This window comes from Carcharodon carcharias, chromosome 20 (assembly GCF_017639515.1).
Source record: "Carcharodon carcharias isolate sCarCar2 chromosome 20, sCarCar2.pri, whole genome shotgun sequence".
NCBI lineage: Eukaryota > Metazoa > Chordata > Chondrichthyes > Lamniformes > Lamnidae > Carcharodon > Carcharodon carcharias.
This window is the reverse complement of record NC_054486.1, coordinates 26,024,713-26,044,866: the sequence shown is the minus strand read 5'-3', so window position 1 is coordinate 26,044,866 and position 20,154 is coordinate 26,024,713. Positions and strand designations below refer to the sequence as shown.

Here is a 20,154-nt window from a genome sequence, read left to right as displayed (position 1 = left end):
TCACCCTTTGTCCACACTCTCACAGTTCTCACTGGGAAATAATCAGGAGTGGGAAACCTTGGCTGATTGCAACTCTTCTGGGTCCAGGCGTGACAAGTCCAAATATGAGGTATCAATTTCTATTCTGATTGATGTCAATTAACTAACAGCAACTTAAAGATTGAACCTAGGATTTAACTCTTCTATATGGTTCAGTCACTGGGTATTTTGAGGTAACTTAGATATTGGTCATCGTATAGATAAGTGATGTCCAATATATAGCCAGTTGCTATATTTTAAATATATTAGCCATAGTTAGCTAATTGGGAATCCAGATGTGGCTAATTGCATGTTGATTGATGAATAAAAAATGAGTAACAGCCATTGTCATTGGGCATGTGATCTCAGTCTTCATATTTATACGGTGTATACAGGTGAACTTTAACCTTTTCATGCGTAGAATGCTAAGATGTAAAGCACAGTGTGTGGTTGTTCTTCAATCGCTGTGAATGCTTTACTCCTTCAGTTACTGGATGGCAGTAGATGTCTGTTTAGTAAATATGCCCATGAGAGGTACTTTTACCTTATTATGTGAATGAATGAATGAGGCAGTTTCACCTCTTCTTAATTGCCAATTAGGATGATACTGAGTTGTCCCAGTGTCATCAACAAGAATAATTCAATAGAAGTGTCCCCTTTTTAAAAGGGCACAAACAATATTTTCAACTAAAACGAGTACACGTTGTAAAAACAGTGTTGCCATAGCCCAGTCAATGATTTCTACTGGACGACCCTAGTATAGAATTCAATGGTGTTAAATATGTTCTTACCAGTTTCTGGTTTGGAGTATTCGAGACACAGGATCTCTGAGTCATGGGCCTCCACTTGAAGGAGTTCTCTCAGTAGTTGGAGATCATGGACCCTGACAGACACAATGCAACACAGGTACATCAATCCATTCCAGGCTGTACCATTTCCCTAGTGTAGGGTGGATGGATAAACTGGGTGTAGACAACCAAACTAACTGTGATAGTCACCCATTACCCTGTTTTTGCTGATTACCTTACCACTGAACCCTCAAGGCCACATATTTAAAATTAATGCCTAAGTTTATAAATCCCACCATAGTCTTGCCACTTCTTGGGTGGAATTGTCCATGCCCACTGGCATTGGGTGTGTTCGATGGTGTGAAGAAACAATATGGAGAGGAGACCAAAAATCAATTTCACGACATCGTGAAACCAGTTTGCGATCGTCCGCTCAGCCTGTCGAAGGTGGGCCGCGTTTCCTGCCATTGGACATTGGGAATCTCATTGTAATACATCAGCGTATCATTATAAGACCAGCCCACCGGGCTTGTTAACCCCGCCACCCCACCCCTCCCCCACCACCCCACCCCCCACCCACCAGGGTAAAATCACTGCGAGGCTGGGGCGGGTGGATCCTGGAGGGAAAGCCATTTCTTCAATTTCACACTCCCCCACGATTAAAAACCCACCAGCGGGGTGGGGTGGGGTGGGGGGCAGTGGCGTAAAATTCAGGCCCAGACTTTCTATATCATTAATTCCCAGAATCTGCAAATGATAAAATCCCTCTCTTAGAATTCTCTGTTTTGAAATGAAAGCTTGGTGTCAGCCAATCGCCGCTCATCCAGTCTCCTCTTTATAAACTTGAAGCTGTCTTGCACTATAGACCTTGATCAATCATCTAAGTGTTCCTTCATAAAACTTGACAGATGAAAAGTACATCTGCTGCTAAGTCAAAGTCACTTCAGTCAGATCATTTACACTTTTTGCACAAAAATGACTGGAGAAGTAGCAGAGCGAATTACTGTACTGCATCTGTTAGCAGTCAGTCCCAGCTTCATGGTAGCCATTACTGCCTCAGAGAGCTCGAGACCCCAAAATCTAATCTCGTGACCCTACTGGGGGTCATGACCCACAGTTTGGGAAGTCCTGGTACAGAGTGCTAGATTGATTACAGTCAGGAGTATCTCACCGTCTCCACTGCTGGACTCTGCTGTACATAATACTGATCTGACTTAGCTTAGTGGGAGAGATGCCTTCCTCAGAGGTGACGTACCTCAGAGTTCCAGCCCGGTCACCAGATGCCATATGCTGTCCATCGGGGCTCACACACAACGTTCTGATTCCAGTCTTCACCTCAGTGTTTTGGGAATCCGGTTTGTCAGAGCCGCCCGCTGAGGTGTTTTCCACATCCAGCAATGTCGATGTGTTGGAGTCCATGTAGAGAATCTTCAGCAAATCCTGGGTTTTGGGGAAGAAGAAATTGAAAACAACTTTAAGTCTCACCTTTGTGTGCGTGTTCGTGCGCATACATGTGTGTTCAAACCTGTACAGATTCAAGTGTGGGCATGTCAGTACATATAACTGTGTTCTCTAATGCGAATATGAAAGATGCAAGAATGGGAATTTGAAAGAAAGTCTTGCATTTATCTAGCACCTTTCACAACCTCGGCACATCCAAAGTTTTTTGCAGCCAGTTGAGCACTTTTGAAATGTAGTCGATGTTGTAACTTAGGAAATATGACACAGCACAATCCCACAAAGCCATTTGGTAATGGTTGGATAATCTATTTTATTGATGTTGGTTGATGGATAAAGATAGAACACTGGAGGAAGCCTTGACTGCTTTCCTTCAAAATAATGCCGTGGGATCATTTGTCTATCTGAGGGGGCTGGCGGGCCTTGTTCTGGAATGGAATCATTAGCCAGGCTATCTGGTGAATTCGGGTCAGGGTGGCCACAATTTGGAAGGGAGCAGGACATCTAAAACATTGTGGGGGACACTTGTGAGAAATAAAGAACTAATAGGACCCACAAACCTGTTCCATGATGTATTAGATCGTGTCTGGTCTGCACCTTAACTCCATTTACTACCCTGTTTCCACATCCCTTAATACCTTACCTAACAATATCCATTTGAAATTTTCAGCTGGCCCCCAAGCCGCTGTAGCTTTTTGGGGAACAGAGTTAGATTCCCATTACATTTTATTTCCTGACAACACCCTGAACAACCTAGCTTTAATTATAAGGCTAAACCCCCTTGTTGCGGACACCCCTAGAGGAGTTCAGGGGTTTGAAGATAATATAAAGAATTAGAGGAAATAAGGGAGGGGTGGAGGGGGAGCAAGGTGAGGACACAAAAGCCTTGAGGAAATTAAAGTCATCACTAAATCTCCGGCCCATTTGATTGTAGTTTATGATACACCCTGCATGCAAAGTTGTGTAATGGCTATGGTACTGGGTGAAAAAACCAGAGGTCGAGAGTTCTAATACATATGAACTTACGAGTTAGGAGCAGGAGTAGGCCATTCGGCCCCTCGAGCCTGCTCCGCCATTCAGTAAGTTCACGGCCAATTTGATTGTAACCTCATATTCCTACCTACCCCCGATAATAAGCAAGGGAGTGAAAGGTTAAGAATCTATCTAGCTCTGCCTTTAAGATATTCAACCAATCTCTGCCTCAACCAAATCCCCACGTAGCAAGTCGCAAAACATAATTCAATAAATTTATGGGCTGGCACCAGAGAAGTGACAATGAAGGTTCTGGTCTCAGTGACCCGAGCCTGTAGAGTTGACAGGGATCTCTTGGGCACTTACATTGCTGATCATGTTTCGATGTAGTGAGGTCCCGTGGGTGCTGGAGCCTTCGGTGTTCCAGAGTCGGAGGGTGTTGTCCGATGAGCAGGTAATGAAGGAGCCTGGAGGTAGGCATGCCCGGTTACTGTCCTCTACTTCTGGGTATACCTGTTAGACACAGTGATACACACTCAGGATGTCCACCAGCAATTATTTGGAGACTGAGCATGATATTCTTAAAACAGAAAGGCATAGTCTGTGCCAAAAGAGCCCTGGAGCTTTGCCAGGGGCTGGAATCCATGTGACTTCTGAAACACCAGTTATACAGCCTAGGCAATGTGAGTTTAAAATATCCCAGTCCACTTATCCCATTCATACATCATTAGTGGCCCAATTCTTTTCATCTGTGACTCCTCAATGGACTTCCTACTCCCCATGTTTCTGAGCCATCTCTTCATGGCCTACCTGGGACAGTGCTCGAGTCCTATCCTCTCGTGCTTGTGGTCCCAACAAAAACAAGCTTCAGGATTCATATTAAGAGTCAGGATTGCCAAATTTCTAAAACAAAAACAGAATTACTGGAAAACTGGAAAAACTCAGCAGGTCTGGCAGCATCGGCGGAGAAGAAAAGAGTTGACATTTCGAGTCCTCATGACCCTTCGACAGAACTTGAGTGAATCCAAGAAAGGGATCAAACTTCTATTGGACAAGAGTTATCCCAGCTTCTACTGAGGAAGTGTTATGCTAGCTCCCAGTCAGGAAGAATATTTTCAACTCTATTAAAGAAGTGTTCTCCCAGTTCTCTGCAGCAAGTGACATATTACATCAAAATAAAATTAGTTGTTTGGTAATACAGAACTTGAGTATTGCTGAAAAAAAGACATGTCTAAGCTTTTGGTCTTGCCTCATCAGGACACTCGCAAGAATACCAGAATAAGGGGGAAAACCCCAACAATTTATACTGTATGTGAAGACAGTGTTGATTGATTGGCAAGTGGACTCTGGTAGAGGCATTGCCATGGAGAATACACCAGTGATTGTGACTGACAGTTAACTGCCAAGCATTGTTTGAAATTTAAACCAGGCAGCTTGACCCTGATTGGTCAATGCATTGCCCTGAGGAATGAGTCAGTGAATGGCTGTCAGTTATTTTGTTTAGCTGAAACAGGCGCAATGTGTGTACTTGTTCTTTCTGTCTGCAAAGAACAGGTTCCCGTGTATTAAAATATGTAGCTTCCAGTACATGCAAATGCGCCACACTATGAGCCTGATTAACAATCTAAAATTGCCAGCGTAATGCTTTGCAGACTGATGATTATTTAGCAAATGTCCAATTGCAAAATCTCATCTAATGTTGGACACCGTGTTTTGAGTTTTCCCAACATGGGCTGGTTGGATACAGCCTGTACCCTGTCTGTTGCAAACAGTGACTGGGATATGCTGTTTGATACTATCAGCCAGTCTTTGGGATGTACGGGCTACATACCCAGCATCACACTGGCACTGGGATTCATATACCACATGACTCATTTGTGTGATAGGCAGAATGTCTTTTGGGTTTGATGGCAGCATCCTGTTAGTGGCAAATACCACTTGTGTTGCTACTGCATTGTAGCAGCGTGAAGCAACTAGTTTCACCAGTTGCTCAAATTTTTGAGATACCTTGCCCTTCCAGGATAATCTGAGGTGAACTGGGTACTTTTCAGGGCTGAAAGTGACGACCTTTGGCCCGTTCATGAGTTTGCGTGATATACAGTGTGAAACGACCCGATCAGGGTAGCCAATTTCCTGCAGGATGCCTTTGGTGCCCTTAGAATATCTCTCTTTTATTTACCTTCTTGTTGTAGGGAAATGCTTTGATTCCATTTAACAACTGCCTGTTGTAGCAATTAGTCACTCATTGTGTGGCAGATGGTGAATCCAGGTTCAACTTCATGGCACAGTGTCTCAGAAAGGGGGTGTCCACCAAGATATACATTGTACTTGTGGTTCCAAACAAAGTTTGGACATAGTCTTAACTTTGGGCGATGGCATAAAATGGGCAATATTGGATCAGCTGTTCATTGTACATCTCTCCCATTGACTTAAACAGAAAGGAACATTCTAGCATGATGTATTATGGGCAACCACTGTATTGCCCATTTTACACCATCAGCCACAGTTAATGTTACTCTATAGTGACAGTAATCTGAGTCTTCCAGATCACAGACCATCTGAAGTGAGTGGGCCAATTATAGCAGGAGAATGTTACTCTCTAAGAAAATATTGAAAGGAGGAAGGAAAGAAAAGGTGATAGGAAGAAAATAAGTGAAGAGAGGAGATGAAAGGAAGAGATGGAGAAAAGGGAAGTGGATGAGGTTGAGAGGGAAGAAGGATTTATATCGCAACTATACAAACTCAAGATGTCCCAAAACAATTTACAGTCAACAAAGTAGTTTTTGAAATGTAGACACTGTTATAATGTAGAAACAGAGAGAATGTGTGAGAGGAGCCATAGATGCAAACCAGCCTCCAAGCTGTCTTGTTTCATTTCTTTTATAAATGTCTTTCCATGGTGAGTCAACCCACAGCCTTACCTCAACACTCCAAACGCAAGATGCATGGTAGAGAGCAGAGTACACTTTCCCAACCTTCTTAAAGTCCTTTACATCCCACACGTACAGACTGTGGTCATTGTACACACATGATAACCAGCGGTTCGTGGGGTCGTAGGTCAGTGCAATGGTGTCTGGGTACTTGGCAGCTGCTCTGTTTGAGAATAGGTGGCTAGAGAAGGAATAAAGTGATGTTAATACACCACAAAACAACATATACTAAATGGCACAGTAGGGGTGTTGCAAAGTGAACTACAGTCTCTCATTATGTACAGTCTTTGCACCCTCCTTTGTACTTAAACACCTAGAGTTAAGCTTTTGCTTCAGCAAGACAGAATTCTGATGGCTAAGAGCCAAACCTTTAATGCCACAGTTGCCTCCATCAAAACTAACATTTGATCCGGCAGGAATCAGAAGAATCTGGCTTTGGAAACATGGTTGAAAGATCCATCTGACTGTAGTATGTGTGGGCTCCACCTAGCAGGGTGGTCACCTTGACTTACAAAGTTGTACAGATGAGGAAGCCCCCAGGCCTGACCCCCAGCTTGTGTTAACGGATCTCAACCTGAGCCAGTTATCGGGGGTCAGGGGAAAGCAGGGTGGAGGGGGCTATAATTAGCGTCAGTGGGCAGGAATTCTCCTGTGGGCTTCGGGATCCCGAAATCAGGGTCAAAGGGGGGCCAGAACCTTACACTGTGTGAGGAACAGTCATTTGGAAGTGATTTTTCCCCAGTTGGCCAATTAGTGGTCAGGAAGCGGGGTCTCTAAACTGGTGGGCCAACAGGAGGTCCTTCATCCTTGATGGGGCTGCAGGCTGCCGTGTCAGATAAGCGATAGAGTGGGCATCTCAAGATGGAGGCAGTGTCTCTCCAGCTTTTCAAAATTTTAGATTAAAAAAAGTGACTCGGCAGCTGGGCACCCGGTCTGGAGGGGGAGCACCTCCACAGCATGGCCTGTGACCATAGCTACAGGCAAGGGGAAGGGAGAAAGTGCCTCGAAGCCTACCAATCGTGAGTTGGCCTCCAGGCTGCGGGCCTAGTCCCCAGTGACTCGCGAGGTGAAGGGGTGAGGTTTGCTGGGGGGGGAACCTGCAGGCCGACTGGAAAATTCCAACTGGTTTCAGACAATAAACATTTCAATCGCGTTAACTGGCTTTCTGCCGCTTTTTGGGCAGGCATCCCCACTGCCTCCATTCCCGCCTCCTGGAAAATCGCACATTTAGCAGGATGGAGCCAGCAGAACGGAATTTTACACCTGCCCCCACCACCCCGGCTGCTGTGCCTGCCCCCACTGCGGAGTTAAAATTCCTGTCCCTTGATTTCATATTAGGAACGGAAAGAAGTTAGTCAGCCTGGTCACTCCTTGCTGATTCCTGTTGCACAGAAGTGGATATCATAACTGTAACCTCCACCATCTAGAAGGACAAGGGAAGCTGGGGAATGGGAACACCACCATCTCCAAGTTCCCCTCCAAGTCACACGCCATGACTTGGACATATATCCTCGTAGTTGTAGTTGTTGGGTCAAAATCCTGGAGTCACCTAACCAACAGCACTGTGGAAGTACCTTCTCCACATGGGCTGCAGCAGTTCAAGAAGGCGGGTCACCACCACCTTCTCAAAGACAATTAGGGATGAGCAATAAATGTTGGTCTTGCCAGCGATGCCCATAACCAAAGAATAAATGTTAAAAATAAACAGGAGAGCATGATGTAGCTCAGCACTGATACTCGCCTCAGTCAACATGCACTTCCTGGGCCCAAGCTTGAAGATCATAGGAATGTTGGAATTCCTAGCTGACAAAAGGAAAAGGTCCATCTATAATGTCTTTTACAATCTCAGTAGTGGCAAAATACAGTGATAAAGGAGTTGTTGACTAATTATAGCAATCAATCTCTGTCAATCAGTCTAAAGCAGACCCAGACATGACATGAGGAAAATCCTCAGTGGTGGAGAGCTTCAAGAAGCACAGGCCCAAAGAATGGGCCTTTGGGTGAGGGAGTGAAGTCTGTTGAATCCCTTTAACTATACTGAAGAATGAATAGCAATGTTAGATGAGGCAAAAAATTAGGCAGCAAAAAAAAATATGTATTGCTTCTTTAATAATAATAATAATTCAGCATTTAGCGGTACTGGCTCTTTAAGCACTGAATGGTTTGTGTTGAAAGACAAGCCTCTCATACATCTGTGACATTTTTGCATGGGACAATGAACAGTGCCAAATGCCATTAAGCCCACATTCACATCACATGCTGACAGCAACCACCCTGGAACAAGCAAAGGATTCATCGCTCGATCTGTGTGTGTATTGTTCTACTCCCAGATTCATTAACACAGCCTCTGGAGAGTTAGTGAGGGATAAGACTGCATTCCCTAGGACGTCCACCCCGCTCTACAATGAATGGCACACTCACGCTCAGCACCACTTCAGCCTCCGCTTAAAGGGACTGTGGGTAGCTTTCAATGCTGCTTTTCACATCCAAAGTGCTTTATGGCCAATGAAGGACTTTTGAAGTGTAGCCACTGGTGTAATGTAGGAAATGGGGCAGCCAATGTGTGTACAGCAAACTCCCACAGACAGCAATATGATAATGAGCCTCCATGACAGGAACTTTGTTGGCCATTGGCAATGCGTCTCTACCTGCTCCAATGGGAAGGAGGTCTTGCTCCAGGAGGATGTCAGCAGTGAACTCCCATGACAGCCTGACCCTCCTGACGCACTGGGTGCTTAGACATGTCGAGAGAGCTGATCCTCTGTAGACCCTAGGTTGGGGAGTCTCATTTCCTTCCAGCCGGATCTCAGTGTCCATCCCTCTGCCCCGTGAGGGGGTATGCAACTGAGGAGAAGGCAGCTCGTGTTGCTCCTGCTGCTGCTGGAGCAGTTTGCAGGGTTGTTGCCTCTGCTTTTTGGCCCCCCGCAGAGGTGGAAGGCAGAGTCGCGGAAGCTGCTCCCATGTCGTGGTGAAGGCTGACAACATGGCAGTGCAGCTGAAAGTGAGGCAAGTGGCAGACAGTTGAAGTGCCTTCGAAGAAGTTGATAATCAACTGTCAAGCAGCGATAGCACTCTGAGAGAAGTAGTTCTATGAGCAGCAGCCTGTCACCTGGCCATGGCTGGAGCTTTCTGTGTAACTAATCAAAGCCTTCCTAGCCTGTCAGTTTTGCTGAAGTTCTTTCTGTTGAGCGCTCACCTCAGTGGCCCAGGCAAGTTGTTGACAGGTCGGGCAGCAGGTTCTAAGCTGGGCAATCTAGGACTCAGGACTGAAACAATTCATAATTGATGTCTTAAAAACCTCAGCAGTTTCTTAATTACTTATCCATCAGATCCAAGGGGGTTCCTGGCTCCCCTTCAATTCTGCCCCGGGGAAAGCCGGAAGAGGGCAGGATTGGGTCAGAAGTCTGACATGACATCAATTTCTGGGACTTTCCCACTCTGCTCGCCCCAAACCCGCTGGGAAAATTCTTCCCCATGTCTCATTCTCTTTCTGTTTCGGTAGCTCTCTTTAGCTTTGGCATGATCGCGTGTGTATCTCCTTCTATTGGGGCTGAATTTTTCCAAGAGGGCTGACGTGGGGACCATTTCCAGGTTCTGATCCAACTTAGCATGTAACATTCAGCTGAATTTTGCGGAAGACGGCCAATTAGTGGGTCGCCTCTATGATCGCCTCCATGATCCAGTTAGGGACAGTGGAATGTCCAGGAGACGGGAGCTAGATATGGCGGGTCCAATGTCCAGAGGTAGCCTCATTTCATCAACCTCAGCCGCACTGCTTCTCTGCCACCTCACAGTGACCTAGATTGATCCCTGCAACCCCTCACTTTCACCATCTGACAGCTCAGCTTCCACAATGGCAGGTCAATGGCAATGCACAAACTCCTCTTTGCTAACTCCCCCTTATATACAAAGGATTGAATGGCTGCTGCTTTAGTCAATGCCTTTGCATTGTGCAGCCAGCCCATCTGCTTCGGCGAAGTACTGACACATCTGTATTTGTGTGCGTCCGTGTTTGCGTGCGTGTTTGTGTGTGCGTGACTGCTCCGTGTTGTTGTGTGTGCACATGTATTCTGTGTGTTGCATGTGCATCTGTATCTGAGTTTGCACGTGTGTTTCTGTTCCTCTGTTTGCGGATGTTTGGGTGCGTATATGCGTGTGCGTGTGTGTGTCTGTCTGTCTCTCTCTCCCCATGTCTCTGCACTGGCCAGGGTTTGTGCAGACCTGTGGCATGTCTCTAACTCTTTGAATGCCCTTCCTCATAAGCCTCACTGGAAGGGGACAACTTCACTGCTATGACCCACTTTAACAGACACTCACACCCAGTGAACTTAGCCTCTGTGAACCATTCCTCAACTCAGAATTCAGTGGTCGCTGTAGACAGAAGATCTTTCCAGAATATTCCAGCAGTGGGCTAATTCTCCTAGCTTTCTATACCTCAATGCAGCATGAAGTCTCACCTTGGCTCTGTGGCAGCTGCGATGTCCATGCTCAGGTAGTGTGGCTTGGGCATTGTGGCGATGAAATGGAGGTTAGCAGGATTAAAAAGCCGCACTGTCCCATCGGCACAACCGCAGAAGATAAAATCCTCATTGACCGACAAGCAGTTGGCCATTGTGGTCTGTGGGGAGTGAAAAGGATCAACATTATAAAGTGATTACACTCTTAAAATAAAAAAAACCCCTATAGTTGTTTTCCACAAAATAAAATCCAAACAAATTGCTACTGTATTAAAAACGAATCATTTGTTACTGCCAAAGATTTGGTTCCAGCCAGCAACAAGCTGCAAAACACACACACACACACACGCAGACGCAGACATGCACACACACACACACACACACACACACACACACACACATTGAAGTCACAGAATTACAAATTAAAACTCCATTTTGATTGTAATTGAGAGAATTTAAAATATTTGTGTCCGTGACTTGTTTTTACGGGGATGGGGTCAGCGAGTATCTGAAGTCGAAAGGATATTAGTGACCTTGAGGGGCTGCAGAGAATTTGGCAAGACAATTGTGGATATCAGGAATTTAGGAAAAAGGATAGACAAAGGGTTTGCCTTCTTGGGAAAAGGTGACTGAGGTGATTCGAATTAATGGCATCACAACTGACAAGAAATTTGAGAAAATTGTTCAGAATGGTGGGGTTTTAGATTGGAGGGGAGAGACACAGATAAAAATCAGGAAATTAGGAGTTAAGTCCCCGGGGGGTGGGGGTGGTGGGGGGGGCAATAGAATTGAGAAATGTGTTACTTGCGATGGCTGCATCAATGGCTTAAGAAGCAATGAGCTTTGTCCTGGTAGAAAAAAGGGATTGAGGATATGGTCAGAAGGCAGGTCTGTCAAAAACATAATGACTTCCTTGTTTGTCCTAATAAATTTCAACACTAAATCTGTCAGGACAGCGTGGCTGCAGTTGATAATTGAGCCTCCATTAGTGCAGGGTGGAAGAAATCACTCCTTAGAACAATCACTCATCAAAATCTATTTTCCTGCTTGGCAACGACTTTTCTTTTGTGTGTTCACACACAGCAAAGTACTTTTCCCCTCTCCCCCTCCCCTCCTGTCCAGATAACTGTGCATAAGGTGAAGCAATTCTTGTTTTTGTACAGTAAATCTTATCCCTGCTAAAAAAAAAATGAATAGTACATTTTAAATAACATGAGCTGGGTGGAGACATGGACACTTAGGCTCATGTTGGTTGAAAATTTCTGAAAGCGTTCATCTGGCGAAGGAAACGTAAGATGAAGGTGCTTAAATGCTGTACTTATGCCTTTCCCACATTTTCCTGTCTCTATGGGCAGAATTTTACACTCTTCGGGTGGGCGTGTGCCTGACCCAAACGAGCGTAAAATGATGAGCAATGACATCGGGTGAGCGTCCCAGCATCAATGCGCACATGCGCGATATTTCGGTCAGCAGGCACACGCGGGAGTCAGCAGCATGCCCACCGACAACGAACAGGCCTATTGAGGCCATTAAAGATCTAACTGAATTCAACTTTTCGTTGCCCATCCAACCTTACGGTTGGCAGGCAGACGAAAAGGCCAAGCGGCCTTTGGATTTTTTGTGAAACCTCATCCACGGGCGGGATGAGGTTTCAGTCCGTCATTAAAAAAAAAGAAAATTTTTCAAACTAATCTCTAACTTGTCCCTGCTCACATGAGGAGTCACATTGTTAACATTTTTAAAAATCTTGCTTTTTTATTTTTCTTCAACTTTTTATTTTTAATTTTCAAAATCTTCATCTCCCTGAGGCAGCTCCGTGCCTCAGGGAGCTGTTCCTGCGCGTATCTGTGTGCATATACGAACTTGCCCTCTCGCCTTCCTCTCCCCACACACACAGGCAGCGCTGAGCGCTGCAACATATATTTCATGCTGGGTGAGCTTTCATTGGCTCGCCGGCGTGAAATCATGGTCAGCTTCCCGACCATTCCCACTCACCTCCGCCAAGCCCGCCGGATAGGCTAACTATGTGAATTAAATACATGAAAGGGGGGAAACATTTGCAGGGCTATGGGGAAAGAGCAGCCGAGTGGGACTAATTAGATAGCTCTTTCAAAGAGACAACACAGGCACAATGGGTTGAATGGCCTCTTTCTGTGCTGTAGGAATTCTATGATTTGTGGGCTGTCACTCAAGAGTGGGTAAGGATTTTTCCGGCAGTTCAGTGGTGTAGGCGATGGGTGAGGGGGGCAAGGGGCAGAGGGCTGATGGGGGTGAGGGAGGAAACACAGATTTAAAGTGATTGACAAAGTAATCAAAGATGCTTGCAGAAAAAACGTCTTTACGCAGCGCTTGGGAATTAGGATCTGGAAAGAACTGCCTGAGTGTAAGGAGGGGGCAGATTCCACTGCGTCTTTGAAAAGGGAATTGGATAAGCATCTGAAATACTGGGTGGGAAGCTGGGGGCAAGAAATCCCTTTCCTGTCACCGTGAAGAGAATCTTGCCGGAAAGCGCAGGTGTGGCGCTGCATGTAAAGCCCCCTCCCATGGTCGAATTTCCATTGGCCATCCATGTGGGCTCACCCGCATGGTATAGTCATCTGAGGAGGGGTGTCAGATGGCTAGCTGTGGCCGCAGAACCAGATCCCTGATTCAGTCAGTGCCTTTGGGAAGCAGGCGGAAGACAAAATGCTTGCGGGATTGGCTGCCATTACGCCACCCTTTCACTACTAGGACCTGGCTGATAAGATGAACAGCTCCTCTGTCTCTCTCCTGGTTCGGCCAATCCCTAGCAGGCTTGTGTATCTTGGCACAAACCTGCAGGAAATTGGGAAGTTAGTTTAAAAGAGGCCACCAGGTTGGTTGAATCACAGAACCGCACAGTGCAGGAGGGGGCCATTCGGCCCTTGCGCCTGTGCTGGCCCTTTGAAAAAGGTTTCCAATTAGTCACACTCCCCTACGCCCTGCATTTTTTTCTCTCCAGCATAAATCCAATTCCCCAGCCGGTGGTGCAGCCAAGCCAGCATGTCTCAGCGCCAGTCCCAAGACCGGATGAGTGAGGAGGGCTGCCGAACAAACACCTAGAAAAAAAAGATGGTTGACGTGAAGGAGTGAGAAACTAGCATTGTGGTAACTCCATGTAACATGGGAAAAGCCGAAAGGGGAAGGAAGGAAAGGGAGGATACATCCAATTCCTTTATACAAGTTACTACTCACTTTCAGGCAGTGCATTCGAGATCATAACAACTCGCTGAGTAACTAAAATCCTCCCCATTTCTCCCCAAATGTTTTGCCATGGGTGATGAAAAGCTTTTAAGGAATGTCATAAAGGAGGGGAGAGAAGAGAGGTTTAGGAAGTGAATTCCAGAGCTTTGGGCCCAGGCAGCTGAAGGTACAGCCATCAATGGTGGATCCAGAGAAGGAACTGGGGGATGGTTGAGAGATCAGAGTTGGAGAATTGCAGAGATCTCAGGGGGTTGTGGGGCTGGAGCAGATTTCAGAGGTAGGGAGAGGTGAGGCCATGAGAGGGGCTTGAAAACAAGCAAGCGGGTTTTAAAATCAAAGCGTTACTGAATCAGGAACCAATGTAGGTCAGCGAGCAGTGGAGTGATGGGTGCACAGAGATGGTGCAGAAACATTCCTCACCCTCAGCTGCAGGCACACAAAACACCAAGAAAGCAAATTCAAAGAGGAGCAAGATGACAGACTCCTTGAACCCTCATGCGCGTGTAACTGAGCACGATAATTCGTCACAGAGATGCAGACACACAATGGAGGATGTCAGGGTTGAACGGGTAATGGAGGATGCTGACATTGGCATGTACACTTACTGTTGTACTGTCTGCGTTCTTTTCAAAGTCAACAGGGGGAGAGCAGTCGGGAAGAGGAGAGGGAATTAAGTGTTAGAGATACAATACAGAGCAGCACACTGAGCTGACAGAACACTTCATGCACACACATCACATCTCTATCCTTCTACTTGGCTACATTTCCAGTGCAGATCAACAGGAAGGCACACACTGGCAGACACATCACACAGGAGCTACATATTCTCACATACACCTCTCGTAGGCAGAACAATGGATGGCAGCTTCACCAACACAGATCTTTCCACTGTTAAGTTCTGGCTCCTCTGTCAGTACATTCTCAGTTTGCAGCACTAAACTACACAAAGCATACAATCCACACAGAACCTGACGGGAACAAACCTTTCCTTTTACTTAACATATCCTGCGCATTGCCCTGGCCAATGGTTATCGTTCCCCTGACATCACAGATTTTCTAGTCATTTATTTCACTGCTGTTTGTGGGATCTTGCTGTGTGCAGATTGGGGACATTATTTCCGACAGTAATAACTCTTCAAAATGACTTCATCAGCCTTGCAGAGACGATAAAGGCCATTCAGTCTGTTGAGTTGTTAATCAGCCTGCAGATCCAAACATGGCTCCCCAGGGGGCAATGTGGAAAAGGACACTGTAAAGGCAGAGGGGCCCCTCCCCTCAGTGGGGCTGCAACTGCCCTCCCAGGTTTGGAAGGGGAAATAATTCCCTGTCTGGATCACGGCCCACTGCTGAAGTGGACATCAGGTGATGGCTGGGTTGCAGAGCCTTACATAGGGCAGAATTTTATGCTCCCCCGGGGGGCAGGTTAGAAGGCAGGCGGGGGAGGCCTAAAATTGGGCCTAATGCCATAGGTGCCGTTCCCGGAGTCAACCCTCTCACCCTGCCCCCATCACAATTTTACAAGCGAAGAGAGAGGCATTAGGTGACCAGCCCGCAGGCCAATTGAGGCCCTTAAGAGGCCACTTAAGAGTGAAGCTTAGGAGCTTTCACTGCTCGAGCAGCTGGCAGACAAGTACTGACTGCCTTTACCCCCTGGGCTTATCAGGCAAACCCACCCCCAAACTACCCTGTTCCCTTTTCCCTCCTCACACAACACCGTCCCCCCCCTCCCCCACAACCCAGGATTCTCCTCCCACCCTGGCCTATTCACTCCAGCACCCCAGTGCACAACCCCTCACCAGGACCTGTTAACCCATTAGCCTGGCCCACCAAAAACCCTACCCCCACTGACGTCCCCATCTGGCTCCAGTCAAGATCTCCACATGGGATTGGCCAATTTCATTGGCCAGCAGCTTTCAAAGGTGGGGCTTCCTCCCTGGATGGAAGCAGAAGTCTTGACCTGAGCCAATTAATAACCTGTCGAGCATTAAGTTGCTGCAGAGCAACCTGCTGGGGCAGGGGCGAAGAATTTATACCGGGAGGGGGGTGGGGGTGGGGGGACACCCCAGCACAATGTAGAATTCTGTCCATAATGAAGAGTGATGTGCTGGGCGGGGGACTGTATCCCATCACACATCTGAGTGAGAGGACTTCCTATCTTTGGTCCTTAGGAGCTGCTCAGGCCATCGACCCACTGTCACTGGCCCTGACACATTGATTATCATCACCAGCCCAGGCTGTTGTCCCTTCTCCAATCCAGTTTTCTCAGCTCCTCTCTCCAAGTCGCCGGGTTATGGGCACAGACCATCCTACGTACCTCACCCAACTGTGTGTTTAAGCCTGGGGCACAAACGCCAGTTGGCTATCTGACCACAGAAGGCATCACCCCCTCCGCCCTACTCGTCACTTTGTCTGGTAGCCACACCTCCGTGAATGGCGGCTGACTGGTGATCAGGAGGATGAATCCTTGGTTGATCAGTTGATCTCTCCCCAGGAGCAATGCTGGGCCAGCTATAGTACTCTCCATTCCTTTCTGTAACTGGATGATAAACTCCTGGTTACCCTGGGCAGTGCCTCCACCCACTAAAGCCGCCAGGTGGGCATCTGATCCTGTTCAGAAACCCCAGGATAAGAGTCACAGGTGTTCGGGGAACAGCGCTGCCTCACCCGGAATTTCCTGGGAAGTTCTCCTGACTGTCTCCCATTACTTCAGTGGAAATTTGATTTACACAGATTAAAAAAAGGGAGGGTTCCCCCGTCCTAGAGTATGACAATAAATCGGGAGAATGTCCGCAAAATTTCCCAGCATCTAGCTCAACCACACTTTGCAGGATGACGCACTGAAGAGCTGTGTCGGAGTGACACCAGAGGATTCTGTTATCATCGTTTTGGATCTTAGATGAGGTTGTCCATGTTTAGGATTTACAGAGACTGCTGGAGGCAAGGCTATCGGTGAACTTTACCTTTTATTGACCATTATACTAACTATGTACAGTACAAGGCTTGGCATGAGGCTCTACATAGAACTATCCCTCAGCACACTCTGTTGTCACGAGATGTTACATCACTGACGATGTAGACTGTCTATTTACATAATTAACATTAACCCTTTATAGTACAAAGAAGGAAAGAATTAGCTTGTATTTCTAAAGTATCTTTCATGACCATAGGATGTCCTAAAGCGTTTTACAACTTATACACTGCAACTGAAGTGCAGCCACTGTTGCAATGTAGGAAATGCAGCAGCCAATTCGTGCACAGCAAGCTCCCAAAAACAGTAATGAGATAATGACCAGATGGACAGTGATCTTGCTGGTGGGTTAAATAATGATCAAGACACTAACAAAAACAAGCCTGCTCGTCTTCAGATTAGCACCACGGGGTCTGTTTTGTGCACCTGAGAGGGCAGATGGAGCCATGGTTTAACATCTCATCTCACAGACGGTGCAAGAACAGTCTAGCGCTCCTTTGGTACTGCACTGGAATGTCATTCCGTGTTTAAGAGCCCACAACCTCTGACTCAGAGGTAAGACTGTTACCCCTGAGCCAGGGTTGACCCAGGGAGATTATTGTTAAATTAGATGCTCACAGAAATCAAACAGTGAAAGGAAGGAAAGCAGCTTAATCAAGTGTAGTGGAATCACTATGACAGTATTTGAGAGCAGTCGGGCGACAAACTGCACATATCAATGGGTCTCACTGTTGCCAGGCCTTCGCCTTAAAACGACGAATTTTCAATGGCACTCACCCTCAGCTCGACCCACTTAACCAGAAGCCTCTTCTCACTGAACTCGCACAGAAGGCCGGAGGTGGTGATGCAGAACGTACTGTCGGCTTTCTTGCTACGCCCACACGCCACGTCACTGAAGAAGTTGTTACGCAGCTCGCCCAGTAGTCCCGAACGTCCCAGCAGAGGGACGGTGGCATTCACCTGAAACAGTGGGCAACAAACCTCCATCAACTGGGCCCCCCAACAGGGAAGAGCAGGCGGCAATGACAGGAACAGGAGAACACCAGCAGACCGAGCAGGAGGAACAGTGGGAGATGAGAGGAAAAACAGCCACCTGGGGCCCAATTTTAACACAATCAAAACTCATCCACTTGTACACAGTTAAAATTGGGCCCATGGAGAGGAACAAATAGACGTGCAGGCAGAGAGAGACACACAAGGGCACAGAAAAAAAAAGAGACTAGAGATGTAGTTTATATGGACTGCTAGAAGGCATTGATAAAATTCCACACGAGAGACTGTAAGCTCAAATTAAAGCTCTTGGAACTGAAGGCAAATTATTGACCTGGTTGGAAGATTGGTTAGGCGCTAGAAGGTAGAATAGGGATAATTGGTAAGTATTCACATTGGAAGGAAGTGACCAGTGGGGGATGATTTAATGAAGGTGACAGGGGCCTCACCCACAGGCTGGAGAGCCAGTGACAGCCCTGCATCGCCTCTCTTAGCGAAGGCCTGCCAAATTAAATGCCACTCAAGCACATAACTGGACACTGTCAGGCCTTCCCTGGGCAGAAGCCCCGCCTGCTGAAAGCTGCTGACCAGTCAGAGGACAGCAGCTCCATTGAACAGCAGCACCACTGGAGAGGCGGTGGCTGCTGCCGGTATGACAGCCACCCAAGGGCCAGGATTGGTCTCTGGATCCCAGGCCACAGGTAGGTGTGGGTGAGGGAGGGATCCATGGGGCTGGGGTGGGGGAGGGGGGCAGCAATCAGGACAGGGGGTGGGCTCTCAGAGGACTCCCCATCCCCCCCTTCTCAATGCCGGGCGCCTTGATCAGGCCCAGAGTGCCTTTGAACGAGCGTTCCCTCTTGCACAGGCTTGCTTGTCGTCCTCCCTGCATGACACCCCATCCGCCTGCCACTTGGCTCAGCAGGATGAGGTCCTAAGTGGGTATTAATTGGGGCTTAATCACCTGCCAACCTCCCGCCTGATTAAATTACCTGCCCCCCCACCCACCCACCCCACTAAACTTGCCGCGAGAGTGGGGGGCATTAAATTCTGCCTGTGGTGTCCCACAAGGATATGTGTTTGGGCCTCAACTGGTTATTAATACGCTGGAGGTGGGACTTCTGCCCTCTGGAGCAGCAGTCCTACCTTGGAGAGCTGCCTACCAATCAGATACCGGCAGCTCTCCAGTACAGTGACACCACCAGGAGTGGTGGCACCTACAGGTACTGCACTCGGGGCGTGAGGAGGGGATCCAGCTGGATGCAGCCCAGGAGGTGAGTCAGGGATCTCTATGGGTGCCAAGCTGGGAAGCTCCAGTGAGGGGGTTTCAAAGGCCATGGAGGGGAGGGGAACCTGGGTGGGGTAACACCTTGAGTGGGGGGAGAGGAGCCCTCCAATGAGCCCAGGGGGTTAAGCTCTAATCCACGAACTGATGGTGAAGGTTAACCTGGAGTTTATTCCTTCTAGCCAAAGGTAGACAGATCTTCCAGTCTCATTTTATTCTTCCGAAGCGTGGTCTCCTCAATTCGATCATGAGCTCCCAACCACATTCTGCATGAACAAAAGAGACTGGCTGCCTCTATCTCTCTGCTCTCTCTCCGAGATTCTTGCAGCATGACCTATCTGTGAAAATCATGAAAGCGGATACTACAATGGCTTTCTATGGTCTGTTCCCCTCTCAAAGCCCATCTCCATGGCAATGTGAATCACACGGACTTTGTATCCAGGTAGAAATGCTGATTAACTATCTTCTAAGCCCCAACTTCATTCTACACTGGAAATAAATAGACAGTTTAAAGCACAACCATTTATAAAGACTGACATTTCTAACATGTCCTTGTGAGATATGAAGACTAACCATCTACCCATAGTTAGCACATATGCTCCTACTATTCTCTACAGGAGTGAATATTTTGTACCTTCTTTCCAGTAAAACAACCTTCCCCCTCACCCCCTTTAGCTTTTAACAATCAAGCCGCCCAGACTTCTTGTTGGGCAGAATTCAGGAGAGGTCACATGACCCCCCCCCCCCCCCCCCCCCCCACCCCCCTCCCTTCATTCCTCCATTTTACTCTAAATTAGAAGTTCCTGATCTTGGTCAGATATCCTCACCTTAGAGGCTTTGGATGCATCCAGATACCAGAACTTGACGTGCCGGTTGCCAGCAGTGACAAAATAACTGCTATCCTCGGAAAAGGACACAGCCGTCACCTTGCTTGATACCTTATTAGCTGCCACGACAATATTTTTCTGTGGAAGAATCCAGAAACACACAATTCATATAAGTCACAGAACATAATCAACGGCTACCATAAATGTTGCATCAACTTTTGTACAGAAACCCAGGACCCTCC

The 20,154-nt window shown here is 47.2% G+C and overlaps 1 protein-coding gene across 1 annotated transcript in view; it reads right to left on the bottom strand.

The window, feature by feature from the left end:
* The window catches only part of mapkbp1 (mitogen-activated protein kinase binding protein 1), a 103,660-nt gene that overhangs the window by 56,872 nt on the left and 26,634 nt on the right, over window positions 1-20,154 (bottom strand). Inside the window, exons 4-10 of the mRNA XM_041214434.1 lie at window positions 19,913-20,050; window positions 17,591-17,773; window positions 10,624-10,784; window positions 6,158-6,347; window positions 3,603-3,749; window positions 2,062-2,246; window positions 810-901 (exon numbers count right to left, since the gene is read on the bottom strand). Of these exons, the coding sequence (XP_041070368.1) occupies window positions 810-901; window positions 2,062-2,246; window positions 3,603-3,749; window positions 6,158-6,347; window positions 10,624-10,784; window positions 17,591-17,773; window positions 19,913-20,050 (1,096 nt within the window). The remainder of the gene's footprint in view (window positions 1-809; window positions 902-2,061; window positions 2,247-3,602; window positions 3,750-6,157; window positions 6,348-10,623; window positions 10,785-17,590; window positions 17,774-19,912; window positions 20,051-20,154) is intronic.